At 42.4% G+C, this 17,905-nt stretch overlaps 1 protein-coding gene across 1 annotated transcript; it reads left to right on the top strand.

Annotated features, from left to right (window-relative positions):
- Positions 1 to 2,887: 2,887 nt before the first annotated feature.
- On the top strand, positions 2,888 to 10,577 carry LOC126543637 (uncharacterized). Its single transcript, XM_055077811.2, has 3 exons — positions 2,888 to 3,048; positions 6,294 to 7,417; positions 10,417 to 10,577. The coding sequence occupies exons 1-2, from the start codon at positions 2,964 to 2,966 to the stop codon at positions 7,382 to 7,384; spliced, it is 1,176 nt and encodes a 391-aa protein (XP_054933786.1). The 5' UTR covers positions 2,888 to 2,963; the 3' UTR covers positions 7,385 to 7,417; positions 10,417 to 10,577.
- Positions 10,578 to 17,905: the final 7,328 nt, after the last annotated feature.

The following is a 17,905-nucleotide window of genomic DNA, read 5'->3' on the forward strand; positions in this document are numbered from 1 at the left end:
GGTATCTTGTGGTTTTAGGGAATATCTTGTCAAGACTGTGAGACACGAACCAATTCCTTCATGATACCGGTCTGACAAGTCGGTTTCTCTGTCGGAGACTTTAGGCGGCTCGAGCCACAACTTGGCGGAACATGAATGTGCTTCAATACTGTGTAGTCCTAAAGTAGCGTGAACTTGGTATCATAGTTCTAAGTTTATATTTAAAAGAAAGCAGGTGCATTGAGGAAACGCAAACATAGGTATCATATTTGCCTTTCAGTACCGTTTACAAGAAGAAAAAAGAAATGCTCGCGAAATAAGTTTGATGGTTGGCTTCCAAGTATCATGTAGGATGTTTTTTTCTAGCGGTACCAATGTTCTAAAGCTTTTCTGTAGCAGATGATCCAGTTCTAATCCTTGAGCTACATTGCTTGATGAGGTGGTCATTGCTTCTTGGAGAAATCAAAACCTTTAATTGAATTGTCAGCACAATTACACTCAGTATTTTCTAAAAGTCTTACTTTTTGGCCCATATTTCAAACTACGAATTGTAGCTAGGGAGTATGCAGGGCATATCGACATGGAATGAATTCTGAGGATCGCACCAATTTCGAGATATGCGTCGTTAAAGTTGCGGTAAAAACGAAGTGTTGTTCGATTACCTTAAGAAAACGCTGTTTAAAACACTGAAGTCCAACAGTATCTGAAACGTCAACGCATTTCGTCGGACCTTTTGATATCTCGAAAGTGGTGTAGTTTTGTGAATTTGTTCCAAGTGGATGCACCTTGCGAAACCACCGGCTACAACTCGCAAACTTAATAATATACTGTAAAGTAAAAAATAAAAGGTGAAAAACTGCAGCTAAAGGGGGCAGCAAAACAAGAAAGCCAGGCATATGGGGTAGAGCCGTGTATGTGACCACGCTTGTGTAAATAGAAAAGCTGTCACGCACGGTCTTGCAAATAAGAACTTTGAGAAATTGTAGTCTACTTGTACAGCAGCGGTTATGGTAAAAAAAGTGGACACAAACCACATAATTTTAAGAGTTTTTAAAGAGAACAAAAAAAAACATGTTTTTGTTAAATGCAGTTATATTTCCGTGTTTTCCGTCGTTCCAGAAAGCATGTAGTGAATTCGTAAATGAGCTGAAACACCAAGACAGCGCAAACGCCAGGCTACGGGTAAATATTAGATAGATGACTCTTTATAATTACAACGTCGATAATTCGGAACTATGCCCATCAAACACAAGTGGTGCGGCCAGTAAGCGACACAAAATTCATCGACTGGTAGTAGCGTCGTCTTGAGATTCACGAAGGTCATGTGGTTTCCCGTGCGCACAGTTTAGGGTAGCCGAACAGGTGCCGCCAAATTAACCTCCCCGGCTAACCAAGAAACAGGCGGTGGCCTGCCGCATCCTGCAGACAAACATGTATCCTAACCGGGTGGCCTACAGCAGATTATATCCAGGGTAATGAAATCATAAATGTAAATTATGTAAGCGTAGGGATACATATTACGAGCATGCCACATATTCTATGGGCATGCTGGAAGGTGGCTCCTTGTGAGGGCCGTAAAATTTGAAACCGGCAGCAGAGGGGGACCTTTCCACTCAGCTCAGGCCAGCGAGACCAGGTCTGGGCCGTCCAGCTAGTCGAGGCAGCCGCTGAGACCCAGGGGATCTCAGCCATCTGCTAGGTGGAGGGAAACTGCGTCTGCCTCCGTGATTCCTGGCATCACTACAATTTGACTCTCGCTCTCTCTATCCACCTAAGATCAGGTATATTGAAAACTTGCAGTCTTTTACTTGTAAGTTCTTGCTGTAAACATGGCCTAAAGTTTTTCAGTAATAAACAAAACGTCAGCCTAGACTATAAGTGGTGCTATACTTTTCGCCCAAATAAAACAATCCTCAATAAACGAGAACACAGCTACATCTCCATTAAAAGCCTACCTCATTCAAAATGTGCTAACTACTGGAATGAACATAACTGAGCTTACATATTATTTTCTGTAGTTAAAAATTTTTTACGGGTGGATATTTGACAGGCACTGAAACAATTTTTGGACTTCTTTTTAACCGGCGCAAGAACTCTTATGCCAGCGATTCTAGTGACTTTTTCATGTAGCCCCATATAAATTTGGATAAACTGCAAGAAACTGCAAAAAATGCAAGAAAAAAGAAACAAAGGCGCTGGCCTTCATCACCTGAAATTTCTTGTATTTTCTAAAGTCGCATCGCGTCCGACATCGCCCCCCCCCCTCCCCCCCCCGAACTTAAGCCCGTTTGGCTTAATGAAAACACCACAAGGTTTTCGGCAACATCACAATATTTTCCTGCAATCTGCCGTCAAGACGTTTTATTCGATAAGCAAATGGGGGCTCTTTCACAAAACGGTGCACAGAAGGAGCTGGTAAAGCCTTTGTCTTCATATTGATGCTGACGGCAACAATGGAGCACCTGCTGAACTGCTCATAACAATAGAATTGAAACGAGGCTTTGAAAAAACAATAAAGAGATTGATCACTATGCAGGTTTTGTACGTGTCAACATCGAACCCACGCTTCGGCAAGCGGACGCTGTTCTGCCAACAAGGCTGCACAGATAAAGAAAATATTCGTTTTGTGGCAACTGCAGCTCTCCACTGGAGGGTCCGATGACATTGCTACAGTTGTTAGTGTAGATTGTTACCATTTCCCCCGAGGATTCTTCATACTAACGACGAGGAAAAATAGCGTGACGTTGGCGCATACTCAGGTACCGTTGCTGACGTCCTCCGAATTCTCATCCATTATATTCTCCCTCACAACGACAATAGCCCGACACACTGCCTTCGTCCGACCCTGACTTGCTTTAGCCCATTGTTGAGGAGTCCGTCATCGCGATTTTGTGGCATTCGCGTGACAGGCTCGATGTAGACCTTGGAACGACTAGTGGTTCTCATTCGTCTTTGAGAAACAGCAGGACCGTGCTGATCATGGAATGAAGGCGCCAGGCAGGAGGATGAGGAGAACTGTTGATTTGAAGGTTCTCCTGGTGCTAGCGGCTCTGGCCGAGTTGAGTCATGGTAAGCTCAGCCCTGAACATGCTACCCGTGCCTGCCTATAGGAATTAGCATCTTGTAGCAGATAGGCATTGCGCTCAACCATGAGGTTCTCAAGTTGCGTGTGCATGGGGTCCGAGAAAGTGTGTACCACAAAGTGCAAGTTCAGTGGGGTCCTTAATGTTCAAGGTCAAAATTCTCGTGCACCATCAGATTAATATATAACACAAAACTCAAACCACTATGCTTAAAGCATCAAATGGAGTTTGGAGTGACAAATGAGTTACTATAGTTTATCAAGCAAAACACAAATTATTGATTTTTTATGTCAATGTAGTATTTGTGATGTAAATTTATCAGTTAATTTTTGTAGGTATTGCGTTACAAATAAATTTTACGCCCACTGCGGCAAGGCAGTGCCTATGGCGTTGAGCTGCTCAGCACCAGGTTGCGGGATTGAATCCCAGTAATGGCAACCGCATTTCATACGGGCTGAAATGCAATAACACTCGCGTGCATAGATATAGGCTCACTTTAAAGAAACACAGGTGGCCAAAGTTATTTAGGAGTGCCTCACTACGGCATGCCTCAAAATTATGTACCGCTTCTTGCACGTGAAACTACCCAATTTCTATAATAACCGTTCCAAATAATTTTACAAGCACTGAAAAGTAAATTTACCACATAGAAGATATACGTTGAGAAATATTAGGCATACTCTGAAAACAAGAACATAAAATAGCGGTTAATTCGTTAGTTGCTAAGTCCTACCTTCATTATTTCAGTTACGCCGTGCGTCATGATATAAATGAGCGGACGTTGCACGTCTTCATATAAGCACTTTAATGAACCATAAACATAAGACTGGAAACGTGGAGGTTCCGACGCAGCACGTGCCCAGTGCCTTAATCTACACCGGAAGTACTATACAAATTCATTGACGAATTTCGATTTCTTCGATGAATTATTTTTTGAAGCCCATGACACCGGAGTCTGATATGTTCTGTTTTATCAATGCTGCTCAATCGCGTGCTGCACAATTAATCCTGCCTAAAACGGTATGCTCCATGCGAAAAAAAAAACGTGTTAAAATGGGAAATCCCGCTTGTTTTCTTCCTCATCAGCCTATCGTTATGGCCGCTGCATTGCAAACTCCTCTCCTAGTGATCTCCAGTCCCCCGTGTCTAGAGCTATCTGGCTTTAAGTTGTGTATCTAAGTTTCCTACGTTCTTTGCATCAGCTAATTGTCAGCCGTCCTAGACTGCGATTCCGCTTTCCTAGGTACCCTTTCTCTAACTCAAATAGCCCACGGGCCCTACGCCTTACACCGGCTGCCCAGCACATTTCTCCGTTTAATGCCAACTGGCATATAGGCTACCACCGTTTGTTCTCTGATTCACGTCGTATTTTTCCCTCATGAAGACTGCACCTAACATTTTTCGTTTAATCAATTGTTTCGCGGTCTTTAGCTTCTCAGGTTTCTTTGTTAACCTCCAAGATTCTTCCCAATACGTTAGTACCGGGTAGAATGCAATGAGTGTACACTTTCCTTTTGAAAGGTTGCGGTAGGCTGCCACCCGTAATTTGGTAATAGCCGCCGTGTGCGCTCCAACCTATTTTTATTCTTCTGCAAATATCCTTCTCATGATCAGTGTCCCGTGTTAGTGATTGAGCCAGATAAACGTACTATTGCACCGACTATGCAGGCGCACTGTCAATGGAAAATTTAGGTCTTTCACGGCCATTATAAATCACGTTTCCATTCAGAACAATAACCTTCAACCCTATTCGATCCCTCCCTTGGCTAAATTCATCAATAATTTGTTGCAATCCGTCCTCATCGTTGCTGAATAGGTTAACATCACCTGGAAATCATTGCTTGCGAGTATATTTGCCGTTGATTATGACTCGTACTTCTTACCGGCCGAGTAGTTAGAATGCTTCTTCTAAGCATGCAGTTCTCTCTCTCTCCCCTGATCATGCTGTGAATAGCATTAGAGGAATTGTGTCTCTTGTCCTGAGGGATTTCCCGCTTTTCATACAGAAGCCCATATAAGCATGCGCGACCCCTATATTGCTGGGTTTTGTAACATGTGCTTTCATTTTATTAGCAACATTACGTCAGGCATGACCCGATAGACATCAGGAGCGGCGAAGAAAAGTGTTGTTGTTCGTCAAGTTGGTTGACATTTGGAAGAACCATCGTAACCACATTAGCAGATGAACACAAAGTGCTGTACCATCTTCTATATTGTTTTGCCTAATTTGCGCGGCCATGCTTCATCTCGTTGCGCTAATTTTATTACAACCCAACCCCATCTACTCCGTGGCTCGAGTGAACAAAGGGACCGGATAATTTTGGCCTGTATGTGGTTGGAGATGGCGGATACTCTGATTTAAGGATATATTCTACAAATTCGGAGGTTTTATATGCAGAGACGAGAACACTGGTGTTGCAGCATCGCGTTCAGACATTGAAATTAGTGCGGAGCAACGTATTAAGGAAAAGCTGCCGCAGCTTTAGAATATCATATTCCTAGAAGCACTTTTCAACAATTTTGGCAGCACGTAACTCCTTACTGCAGCAGCCGGCAGAGAAGTCGCTCATAAATTGTCTTACACCGAAGCACGAATTCAGTCCCCAGCTATTCTAAACATTCTCCCTTTAAATTTATAAAGTGGTAATCTTGTTTCGGCCACGGAGGCTATTTAAAAAAAAAACACTGCAGAGATGTGTCTTATATTTTCTGACGAGGTGACCATTTCATCTATATCATGCCATTATGTTCTGAATGATTTCCACTGTAAATGCCATTTTCAATTCATGACAAAAAAGTAAAAAAAAAAAGATGATACGCAAGGAGCCCTTTCTGTGAGTATCAAATTACCATGTATATAAAAAAGGCATTCTTTAGAAAAATGCCCGTTTGGTTCTACAAGCATACTGGACAAAAAAAGAACATTGGGAAATTTCACACGTGGTTCGCAAGGTGTAAACATTCAGCTGTTGTGGGGTGATTTGCAGAACAAAAAGAAATGCATGAGAATCGAATGACGGCTCAGGGACCTATACTCGGCATTGATGCACATGGTCACATTAGTACGAGAGGTTGTTGCAATGCACGATTGTTTCAGCCACTGGACAATCGAGTCTTTCCCCACCAGAGCAACAAGCTAAGGGCGAGGCCATGATCGTTGATGCTAGCTCTTAATTAAACAGGTAATTGTATAGCAGAGTGTCGTCCCTCTCGCTTATTCCAATTTTGCAGGGGCACAGAGCACCAGCAGCTACGGGACGCCGGATGGATCCCTCACCATGGCACGGTTGCGTCGATCTGTGTCTGAGCAGCCAGCTGTCCTCCACAACCGAGTAAAAAGAGAGGCGAGAAAAATTAGAGGCGAAAATGGACCTTGGGGATTTCATAAACTTTACATAGGAGACGAAGAAGGTGACGAAGAAGAGGATGAAGAAGAAGCCCCAGTGAAGAAACAGGCGACTACGACGACGACCACTACTACAACAACTGCTAAGCCTACTCGTCGCCGTGGGCGTGACAGCGATGAGGAAGAAGAGGAGGAACGACCGAGGAAGCGTTCGAAGAAGCGTTCGAAGAAGCGCGAACCCACCAGTAGTGAAGAAAGCACTGAACGCCGCAGTAGTAGACGCCGGGGATCACGGCGCCGTGATGAATCAGAAGAGGATTCATCGGAACGAAGAAGACGCAGGAAGAAGAAACAGCAGAAAGAGAGCGAGGAAGAGAGCTCCAACAAACGTGGCTCTCAAGCGGGTCGTCCTAACGGAGGTGCGCCGGCGGGAAAAACTTTTAATCCCAAGAGCACACCCGGAATGAGCGTGACCGGCTTTCATCCTTTGAATATCGGCGCCGAGGAGGGTGAAGAGGACGAAGAGGAAGAAGAGGCTCCGAAAAAACGCGGCAGCGGAGGCGGTGGCCGTAAGAGAGAGGATGAGGGCTCTGAAGAGGGTGGCCGGCGAAAACGTCCCGCTCGCAGAAGAAACGAGTCGGAGGAAGAAGAAAGCGGAGAAAAGAGAAGACGCCGCAAGAAAGGCGGCAGGGGTTCCTCAGAGGAAGAACAGGAAGGCGCTAAAAGGAAAAAGACTCGTGGCGGAGGCGGTGGTGCCGGGGGAGCAGGTGGTGGTGGAGGCAAAGGTGGAGGCGGCGGAAGCGGCGGCGGAGGTGGTGGCGGAGGTGGAGGTAGAGCAGTCCCCAAGGGTGGGGGTGGTGGTGGCCCCCCTGCAGGCGCAGGTGGTATCAAAGGTTATGGCAGAGGTTTTGGTCGTGCCACGGCTTCCGCAGAGAACGATGACAAGGAAGATGAGGACGGCGACATGGGCTTCTAAGCTAGAACAGCACAGAAACACAATGGAAAGGAGGTGACGTCTGCGGTCATCTAATTTGTCCTGGCCTTGTTTATTGCCAAGTTTTTCATTCAAGTGATGCTAAGTGAACACAAAATTAGGAATGTCATAAACGCCTCTAAAATCCCACCATGTAATTCGTCAGAACGTGATTTACGTATGGTTCATTTGGCCGCATGAAAGATAGTAATTAGGTGGATACAATATAGAGATAAAGATATTATGGACTAGAATCACGCATTCAGGTAAATGCCATGGGCCACCAAATCAAGATTACAGTGTTAGACTTAGATGAATAAGGCAGCAACGCAAAGAAAAAAAAACGAGTTATAACACTTGTAAGAATCATGCCTGCAAATACATCCGCGCAAAATACGTGGTGATATAGTAAGAAACAAAGTGCAGCACGATAGGCACGAAGAAACACAGATAAATATGTGCATTTGAGGAGAAAGACTTAGAGCACATTTATATAAATATAGCGATAATGGTAACCTTATAGATAGTTCATAAAGCACATAGCAGTGAATGGCGCAGTTTCGAAACCATAATAATTACACACGTGTGACAATATATTGCTCTCAGATGAATAAATGAGGGCTGTGAGTGCGAGCACATAGCTTTATTCACTGGCTATGGTGTTAGGCTGCTGAGCACGAGGTCGCGGGATCGAATCCCAGCCACGGCGGCCGCATTTCGTTGGGGGTGAAATGCCAAAACACCCGTGTACTTTGGTTTAGGTGCACGCTAAAGAACCCCAGGTGGTCGAAATTTCCGGAGTCCTCCACTACGGCGTGCCTCATAATCAGAAAGTGGTTTTGGCACGTAAAACCCCATAATTTAAAATTTCAGCTTTATTCATTTGTAAAAAAAAAGAAACGTGCAGTATGAATGACTCCAAACGATACAAAAATAATGTACTTTTGAAATGACTTCTGGATGGGCAAAATGCAGCATTCATGGAGCAAGCGGGGAACTCTAAAAGAGCGTGAGCTGCATGTCATAATTTGACTATCCTGCCTCTAGTTGTGCTTTTGGTTCTGTATAAGTGAGGGAAAATAAGTTGGCATTTTTTATAGGAGCACAGGGATCGTGTGGGCGCGATGTCGCGGTGGCACGTATTGCACGATGATTTCTTCGATTCAAATTCTGAATATTATAGTTTGCTGGTTTACACCTGTAAACGTTTGAAGGTTTGTTGCCTGTACTATCTCTTGTTTATTTCAAACGAAATTTAATGAGAAACTGCTACTTAGCTTTACTTCTGTGCCAAGATCTGGAGTGGTGAAGGACGATGAAATTATGGGCGTGGCGCATTTGTGTGAATCGGCTCATTAAAAATTCTTAACATGGTTCTTTTCTTCAAAGCTTTGGGCACTGCAGCGCTTGTTCCACAACTTTTATTCGTCGAATAACCAAATTAAGCCTAACAAATCGAACATTTTCGAATGATCCTAAATACTCGGGTCTAGGTGCAAATATCAGTTGCCAATATTACTGTTGCGGAAGCACTATTAGCTTGATTGATTTGATGTCAATGCTTTTTTTTCTCGCTATTGCTATAACGTGCAAATTATGGTGATTTATTCAACAATACAACGCGTTTTAATAGGCAGCACATAGCATCGTTTCGATTATTTCGTGCGTTTTTCAAGCAGCCTTGGCAAAATTCGCTTTAACGTGATCTGGACTGCTCACACAAATATCTGTTTATTAATAATAGAACATCAAAAATGTTAATATGCGTGCTAGTTACACGGGCAGTGTAATGTACCAGTTAACTGAATTAGAATGCTGAATCTAGAATCTAGTTGCACGTCCTCATGCCACTATAACTTGCTGTGGAACTCGGTTCTCTGGGAAAGTCTAAATTTAATTTTTTTGAAAATTTTTATTCGTTTTGCCCTCAAAGGCCCACGGTGATTCCAGACGGGAGTGATGAAACAGACAGCCTAACAGTGAAAGACTGCTAATAAAGCAAACAACATAACATACGATAACTGATATTCGTACTTGTTTGGTAGTGTATAATAATAGTATAGCTATTACACGACAAAAAAATTAATTTTGTCTTCAGTTTAATAAAATAACAAAGGCTGCAAGTCTTTATTAGGTATAACTGTTGCGCCAGTTCATGGCACAGACGTTAGTCGGATGAAGCAGAAGGTGGGCGTGAAGGTTATGTAAACGTCATTTAAGGTATAATAACACAGTTTCTTTTATACAGTAAGACAAACCGTAAAAGACGCAAGGTTAGGTTTCGCGATAGCAAATTTGCTTTGATGTCAGACACGGCACATTGAAACTCAACAAATTAGACAAACCCATGATCCCTTTTAAAAATATGGCAAGGTAACCTCTAGTAAACTTTAAAACATATGCATTACTGGTAAAATAGAAAAATGTATTTGTTCTAGCTATGACCTTAGCTAATGATCCAGAACTTTGTTGCATGATGTAGAAGACCAGTGATGCATACTCAAACGTTTTGTATGCAATAAGGTAGGTTTCTTCATTTAGCAAGATAAGCCTTAATTATGAAGGGAACTGACAAATTGGCGTATATGCCAGATATGTCCATAGAACATGGTAAACATAGTCTCAATGCATCACAATAAAATGACAGACTAGGTGTTAGTAAACAGGCATTTATACCTAAGACAAAAATGTGATTGCTTCTTGTAAGTTCCCACAGAAGCATTCTACCTAATTTTATTGCATTTTCTTCTGACTAACCTCCCTCAAACATTTTCGTCAAGAATTACATGCTACCTTCACCCCATAATGCTTCGCAGCTTGCTCCCTCTTTTTCCAGTGTAGGGTAGCAAACCGGATGCTCTTTTCGTTGACCTCCCTGCCTTTCCTATCGGTGCTTCTTTCTCTCTCTCTCTCCCTCTTTTTCCCTCATTGTATTGTTCTCGAATGCCCTGGTTTAAAATTTTACAGCAGACCTGAATTGAAAAAGGACCACAGATAAACTTCCTTATTCTCTCTTTTTTCCTATCTTATTACAGAGGAAGAGCAACATTACTACAAGCTATGGTGTTCCACCTATTCACAAGCTTCCCACACCACTTGATCGATCCCTCGAGTTACGCAGTTAACAATAAGATTTGGTTAAGCTCTTACGGACGTATGCAATGCCTTATGTCAATAAAGAGCGAAATCCATCGAATACCCTGAGTGGATTCTCTTTCAGATAGTGCGTCGCATTGTGCACCACGCACGGAGCTTATCGGTGCATACAAACGAACGACAATCATGGTCCAATAAGCCTACTTCAGGAGGAACGATCCATGCGATCGTCACAACCAAAGCCTTGATCAACATAAAGCTGGACCAGTAGCCGGACTTAGATATTTCTCGCTGTCGTATTTACTACGACAACCTTTAGCATTGGCGGTGATTTTTGGCCACTTTTTTATTTGCATTATTCCTTCGCATGCTAGTTTCATTATTATATATATTATTACTGAATCATTAAAGAACCAGTTATCATCCATGCTGTTCGTGACGCTACTGCACAAGATGATGTTTCCTGGATTTAGGATAACGGCTTTGAACTGGGCCTTGAGTGGTTTGGGGTTGATGGGAATCGAGTGCGATTAAGAGATGCGGCCTTAAAATTCATTACAAATTCTCGCATCTTTAAGGTGCCTTTGAGACTTATGCCTTAGTCAATCGAACAGCAATCCGTCCCTTATGATCACGCCCTTCGGTATGACGTCACGTCATTAGCAGACCGCCAAAGTTGCATACGTAGACAATATCGTCAGCTACAACGTCAAAATTACGACAGGGCAGGCTTGAGCAGTGAGAAAGGTCCACCGCAGTGTCGTGAGCCTTGTGACGATGTCCTTAGGTGTCGTTCACAGGGTTTTGCCCCAGCCTTACAGACCTTACCTCGGAACAAAGAACTATAAGGGGAATATAATCAGCACTGTCGCGTTTCAGAACGACGGGCATCCATGAATGACATATTTTCTAGAGATTTTGACAAAGTTCACGCAAACTAAGTCATGGAGCTAGGTAATCTTTGTGCTAATATTGTCGCGCCCCTACTGAACTTTCCATTTTATTATTAAGATCGTTGGACCAATGGTAGGCATGACACGCCAGCATTGCTCCTCTGGGCGTGATTACCACGATATTTATCAATTACCGAACTTCTATTGAAGCACGAACGCTCACCACACAACGGTGTTTCAGCGAAACTTGTGATTACATTCGTTCGGTGACCTACTTTTTTAGTAGGGAAAGTTTAAGAGAAATTCTATTCTACTGAAAAGGTGAAGTGCTGTTCGTTTTTTCTACCGGACGAACCTGTCGAGAAAATAAATTTTTGATAAAGCATCTGGGGACACTCGCATTGTCTCACACAAACACTCGTTCAAATGCAGAGGCACACCACCTGCATTGCAAGCCGTTCCACGAGTACTTGCTTATGCGCGTGAATAAAAATAATCTTTGAAAACTGCAACGGACAACTGCGCTGACATACATGACATGAAAGCAATGACAGAAGATCCATCACTTTTATTTTTATTCATTGCATTAGGGAATAATATGTAGTCACGTGTGTACATTTCTTGCATAATCAATTTCACCATATGGAATCCGAAAATTTTTTTGAATGACAAGACAACCCTACTGAACAACAAACACGTACTCGCCGTAACACGTATACCCAATTACATCGTAATACATATGAAAAAAAAAAGGTTTTGATGCAGGAATCTATGTTTCTTATCGGATTATTGTATATATGGGTTAGGGAGTGTATGGTTTTTTTATAGGGAAGTGCTGTTGCAAAAAGCACTGCACATCTGAATAGTCTTTTAGGCGGGACACGAGAGTTACAAAATCTGTTTAGGAACGAGGAAAGTTTCTTTTCGGAGGTCAGCCTGTAGACAGAGTAACACGTGACCTTCTCTCAGTCTTCTTATCGCAAAACATCAGGGTTCTATGCAGAGATCTCAGTTACCCTAGACGTACCCTCCTTAACTCTTTACGGCTCTGCACCGCGAAGCTTTAATTTTTTGTAACGGCAACAAGTATGTTTGTATCTGATCAAGTGCTTGCAACCTCTTTTCTTGTCCTAGGCTTAATGTTCTTGCGGCATAGAAGAGAGACGGCGGAGGAGATTAAAAAAAATATAATGTTTTATTCATCACCACAACCTACGTGCAAGTGATTCAGGCGTACTACATTAATTAGTGCAATATGCCACATGTACTGGAGTAATGCTTGCGAGTTGTTACGCGGAAAGTCGATGCGAAATATGGAGAGGAGGGTGAGGATTACTTGGGTCATATTTTTGGCAGAGCATTCTAGGTGGTAAATAGACAAATGAAAATGCAGTGGCTGCAAATAAGGGTTATTAGGCATATGGTTTACACAAGCAGCAAATGCAAAAGTCATTTATTTACAGGCACTAGCTCAAAAGCCTTCTAGGTCCTATGATTATCCAGTATATACCGTTGCGCCTAACTATGAGCAAATACCACTCCGACCACACCAAATTCCCTAGTCGCACCCAACATTAAGCGGAAAGTTTAGCTCGGGTCCAACTCTGATGCCGCCTATTCAGATGCATGTAAAAGGCCGAGACGCATTTTTGTACGATAACCACTTGGCAGATTTTAATAAAATTTGTTGCATTTTAAAGATAAAGTTAAAATTCTAGTGACTATTCAAAGCAGAATTTCTATATAAGGCATAAATTTTTAATGTTAAGTGAAACATTGTTTTGTTTGTGAAAAATGGAAGCACGAAGTTCAGAATCTGGTAGCTCCGCGCCAAGAATATATATCGTAGTTCATCAATCTGCATCGGTTACAGCATCCAATGCGGATAAATTTTATATCCCAATTTATATCTGATGTGAACATGTTCGACTATATACAAGGGATTTCCAAAAGTAATACTCACATATTACAGGCGTAAGTGAGAACCATCTATAATAGTCAATTTTATCTGGTTTCGATCTACTGATAAATGCGATTGACAGAATTTTGATGTGTTTTTATTGTTGAATTTTAATGTTGTTAAGTTCACATTCTTGCTTCTTCTATAAATATTGGATTTTCAATAACTTTATTATGCAATTGGTGGTCTAAATAAAAATATTCGCTAACAGTCACCAGATATTACCTTTTTCATTTAAGTGCAGTAAATTTGGCACTAAAGCGTCACGTAAATCAGAGAACTCCCCACGATCTTATGGAGGACACAAACTTGTACACTGTCAAGTCTAATCCGCCTGCACCATTACAAAGGACGACCAGAGACTCACCCTGAGGGCCCCCAGTGGAAAGGCTACCCGGACCGACACCACATACTATAGGTATGTCATACCCCACCCCTACTCTCCCACCTTTCTCTAGCCTCAATTTCCCCGTGTTCTGGACAAGCTCATCCTCACAAGGCATAGCACGAACAGCGGTACCTGGAGGAGGACGTCCAGAAGTGCCTGGAAATGTTCACCAGCGGAGGCCTGGACTGTCGCCCTAACCTAACGACTCCTCTTTATATCAATAAAGTTTTCCTTCATTCATAACCCTATCTGTCACTGAACGCGACTCTGGTTCAACCTATTCAGCAATTGTCAACAGTGACGACGCTATAGAGACATCATTAAGTCGCGCAAAAACATGTCCGTATCACCAATGTAGCCAGCTTTCAGCTCGAAAAGAGTCACGTAGCTTCCACATCGCCCCGTGGCGAAGAGGCGTGTAGAAAAATCAATGTATGCCTTAGTTACCCACATGCAACCCACGAACTTTCGTGAAATGGCAGAAGCCTCTACCTTTGAGTTTCTTCTTGAATTGAATCGAGGCTGAGTGTGCTGACAGTGTGCATGACTTTCAACAGGTGGCCCCCGAGTCCTATCCACTGTCATGCTCATCGGTAAGAACAAGCGAACGACAGTCAACGAAGCAATTTTGGAGGTTGCGATAATTGCTGGAGGATAAAGCATTCCAAAATTTTTATGGTCAATGTAGTAGGCGTGAGCATTATGCGAGTAGTTAAGGTAAATCATTATGTTGCAAAGAAACAAGAAAATCTGGCTCGCAATAATACTAAGGCTTGCAAAACTTTTGGGTGTTTTTGCTCTAAGGGATTTGGCAGCAAGACGAATGATCAACAGGCACATTACGAACTGTCGTCTCTGCAGACGCGCCTTGCCATATGTAATTTTTCAAGTACGCAAAAACATTTGACTCAAATAAAATTTCAGGCTATATATCATCCGTACACCTAATTCTTCTGTGCGAGAGTATTATACGGTATTATTGCTCTGCTTAGGGAGCTACTACGTGAATTACTTGTGCCTAAAATGAACTTATTACACGCTCAGAAATAAATTAAATAAAAAATGTGGCTAATTGGAACACCTAATGAGGGCCATACTTATATTTATATGGAGGGGGATTCCTTCTTTCGTGCATAACTTTCGTTCATAACTTGTACATATTCGTTTTTCAGATTTCACCACACGCACAGTCGTCTATACCGAAACTAGTGATGAATTTCTCTGCGTTGATTGCGCTCTCTGAGTTCACGGGTCATCTTGGCAATTTTTTCCCGCTGTTCAGTGCTTTCAATATTGAAGTATGAGCGATTGTCATAAAGGACCTGGCAACTTCTATGCAAAATTTCTTTTTCACATTTGATTTAAGCAATACAGCAGCACAATCTTTGCGAACAAGTTTATTCAGCAAATGCTAATACAGAACATTTTGTTAAGTTTTTAATCACTTCATTCAGGTATATGTATTTGCAGAGAACCTCTCAAGACAGCTCGTTTTGTCTGACCCTTATAGAGCTCACGTGTTCCGATATCTTCTTCGTCAAAGTGACTATCAGTTATGGACCCGCCGTAGCTGCTTAGTGGCTATGGCGTTGGGCCGCTAAGCAAGAAGTCGCGGGATCGAATCCCGGCCACGGCGGCCGCATTTCGATGCGCGCGAAATGCGAAAACACCTGTGTGTTTCATTTAGGTGCACGTGAAAGGAACCGAGGTGGTCCAAATTTTCGGAGTCTCCCACTACGGCGTGCCCCATAATCAGATCGCGGTTATGGCACGTAAAACCCCATAATATATCTACAACCAGCTATTCAGGTTAGCCTTCAGTGGCGCTAGCCTACACACAATGACCAGCCCTGCATGTGACGTAGGTGATATTGCGCTGGGTGCACTTGCAAGACTGGGACTAAGTGAGGGAAACAAACGTACATGCGAGAGGGTTTTAGCAGCTGAATTTTATTTGAAATTCCATGTGATCATAAATACATCGTCTTACAGCCACATGGCGGACATTTTATGGCCGAGTTTCAAAAGAAAATAATTTTTTTCATCAGCACTGATGGTGTACTGACACACTTGGAAGCTTCGCTGATTATAGCAAACTGCTTCTATAATTTCTCGAGAACTTCTGTTCCTGTTAATTGGAGCTGGCTATGATGCAGTCTAAAGAAAAGCAGGTAGAAACCTTCATCATTGCAATGTGTACTTTGCACTTTCAACTGATTACAATACCTACGATTGCTCCACGTTTCTCTATTTTTCACAGTGCTCCGTAATCAGCCCCCACAAACATAAACGAACGCGAGAAACTATAGAGGCAAGAGCCATATTCAGTGAAGGTTCCAAGTGCACTTTCACATTCGCTATATCCTTCCGAGCCTCTACCAAAAAATGTTTGCCACCAAATAAGTTTTTTTTCTAATTTTCATTTCTGTGGATTTTTTAGTGAATTTGCACAAACACTAGAATTATGTTAAAGGTAACGAATATCAGCGCTCAACAACCCAATGCATTTATGGGATATTTTGGCTGCACCGAAACATCAAAAAAGATTTCAAATAACTAGAAAGCACCCATCGCAAGTAAAATAAGATGTACTCATACTTTATGCAAATTAATGGAGTGATTCAAATGGAAACTAGTGCAGCCGTAACAACTAAGCAGAATGTCACACTTAAGTAAAATAAAAAGCCCTAAGGAAACAATTATTAGATCGTTGCGTGTAAAAGCGCATTGCCTCGTGAAGCAACAATGCAAGCGATTATTGGAAGGTTTTACTTGAGTACTTCTCACAAGGAGCAGAAAGGATAGATCGCATGGCTCTGATATACAGTCGACTGTAGTTCATCCGACCCTTGCGGTATCGTTAGGCTTGGTCGAATTATTCAAAAAGACGAATTAACGAACGGCGCCAAAATGAACTAATTAAAATAAAATTTAATTCTGCTTGATGATGTGTGTCATCGTCAAACGAACACAACCATAAAGTATGAGAATACTCATAGACCTACATGTCGTCGTCAGACCTTGACACACAGACCGGAGGACTTTCGTTGGCGCTGACAAAATCCTCAAAGGAGACATCGCCCAAAGCACAGCGAATGTTGTCATCATCAATGTAGGACAGGCTCCGTCGTCACCACCACACCTTGGGGGGAGACGTAGCGACATTTGCTAAATTTCGTTTTCAAGGTTTCAGTAGACGGTGCACGCATGCAGAGGATGCCGGCGGACTTCGTATTCCGGCTAAATGAGTTAGCTTTCCACGCCAATGTGTGGTTCCTCGCCGGGACGTTCTATCGTGTTCAGATTAAGAGATGAGTTCCGTTAACCGAGATCAAACTACAGCAGTACAATAAGGTCACCTTTGATTTTTGTACATATTATTACCAGCGGGAATTCTATGCGTGCCATTTTATTCTTTAAGCAATTGCTACGTTTTCATATTTTTATGCAATGGTGAATTCCAGGGGAAATGTACGTGGCACTCGTAGGCTAAAATTATTTGTAAGAGAAAATTTCAGCCAATCCTGATGCTGGGCCCATTATTAGTGAAGGCAACTGGCCAGTGGCAAAGATCACTTATGAAAAAAAGTTTTTGGAATAGGGCCCCAGTTTTAAATAATTTTATTGCGTGAGAAGCGTTCTCAATACAAAACATAAACTACGGTTCTAATTAGACAACATACGCCAAAACCAGTGTGGCTAATACTAAGTGAAAATAACTTTCAAATATCCACGCTGACAACTGATGCAGTTTTGATTGACATTATGAAATCGTGTACCATAGGTGTGCGCCTATTCCCCACAGATAGCGAAGATACGTTGGCGAGGTAATTGTTTCGCAGGTGGTTTTCATCGACCTGCCGGAAGTATAGAACTGTGATTTTCAGAAAAATGTGACATAGATTGCTCAGTTAGTCGAAACATGCAACTATCAAAGTGGTAATGGGATAGCTATAAATACAAGTTCCTTTGAAGGAACTGTCACCAAAACACGCAGACTCTCACTATCGAAGAAAGAGCTGATTTTAAGATTGTCGGCGGCTTTTTGTTAGTCAAATTTCCTGTGAGATACACATAAAGACAGCGCAACGTCGGCCCAACGTACACAACGCATAGGTTACTCTTATACAGCTGGTGCTCAACAGCCATTCGAATCTGAAAGTTTCGCCACCAAAAAACAGGCACTG

The sequence above is a fragment of the Dermacentor andersoni genome, chromosome 10 (genome assembly GCF_023375885.2).
Source record: "Dermacentor andersoni chromosome 10, qqDerAnde1_hic_scaffold, whole genome shotgun sequence".
Taxonomy (NCBI): domain Eukaryota; kingdom Metazoa; phylum Arthropoda; class Arachnida; order Ixodida; family Ixodidae; genus Dermacentor; species Dermacentor andersoni.

What these genes read in the sequence shown, in the direction of transcription:
- LOC126543637 (XM_055077811.2), top strand. Translation starts at nt 2,964, where the DNA reads ATGAAGGCGCCAGGCAGGAGGATGAGGAGAACTGTTGATTTGAAGGTT. An exon ending in TCTGGCCGAGTTGAGTCATG is followed by an intron (nt 3,049 to 6,293) that starts GTAAGCTCAGCC and finishes CCAATTTTGCAG; the next exon opens with GGGCACAGAGCACCAGCAGC.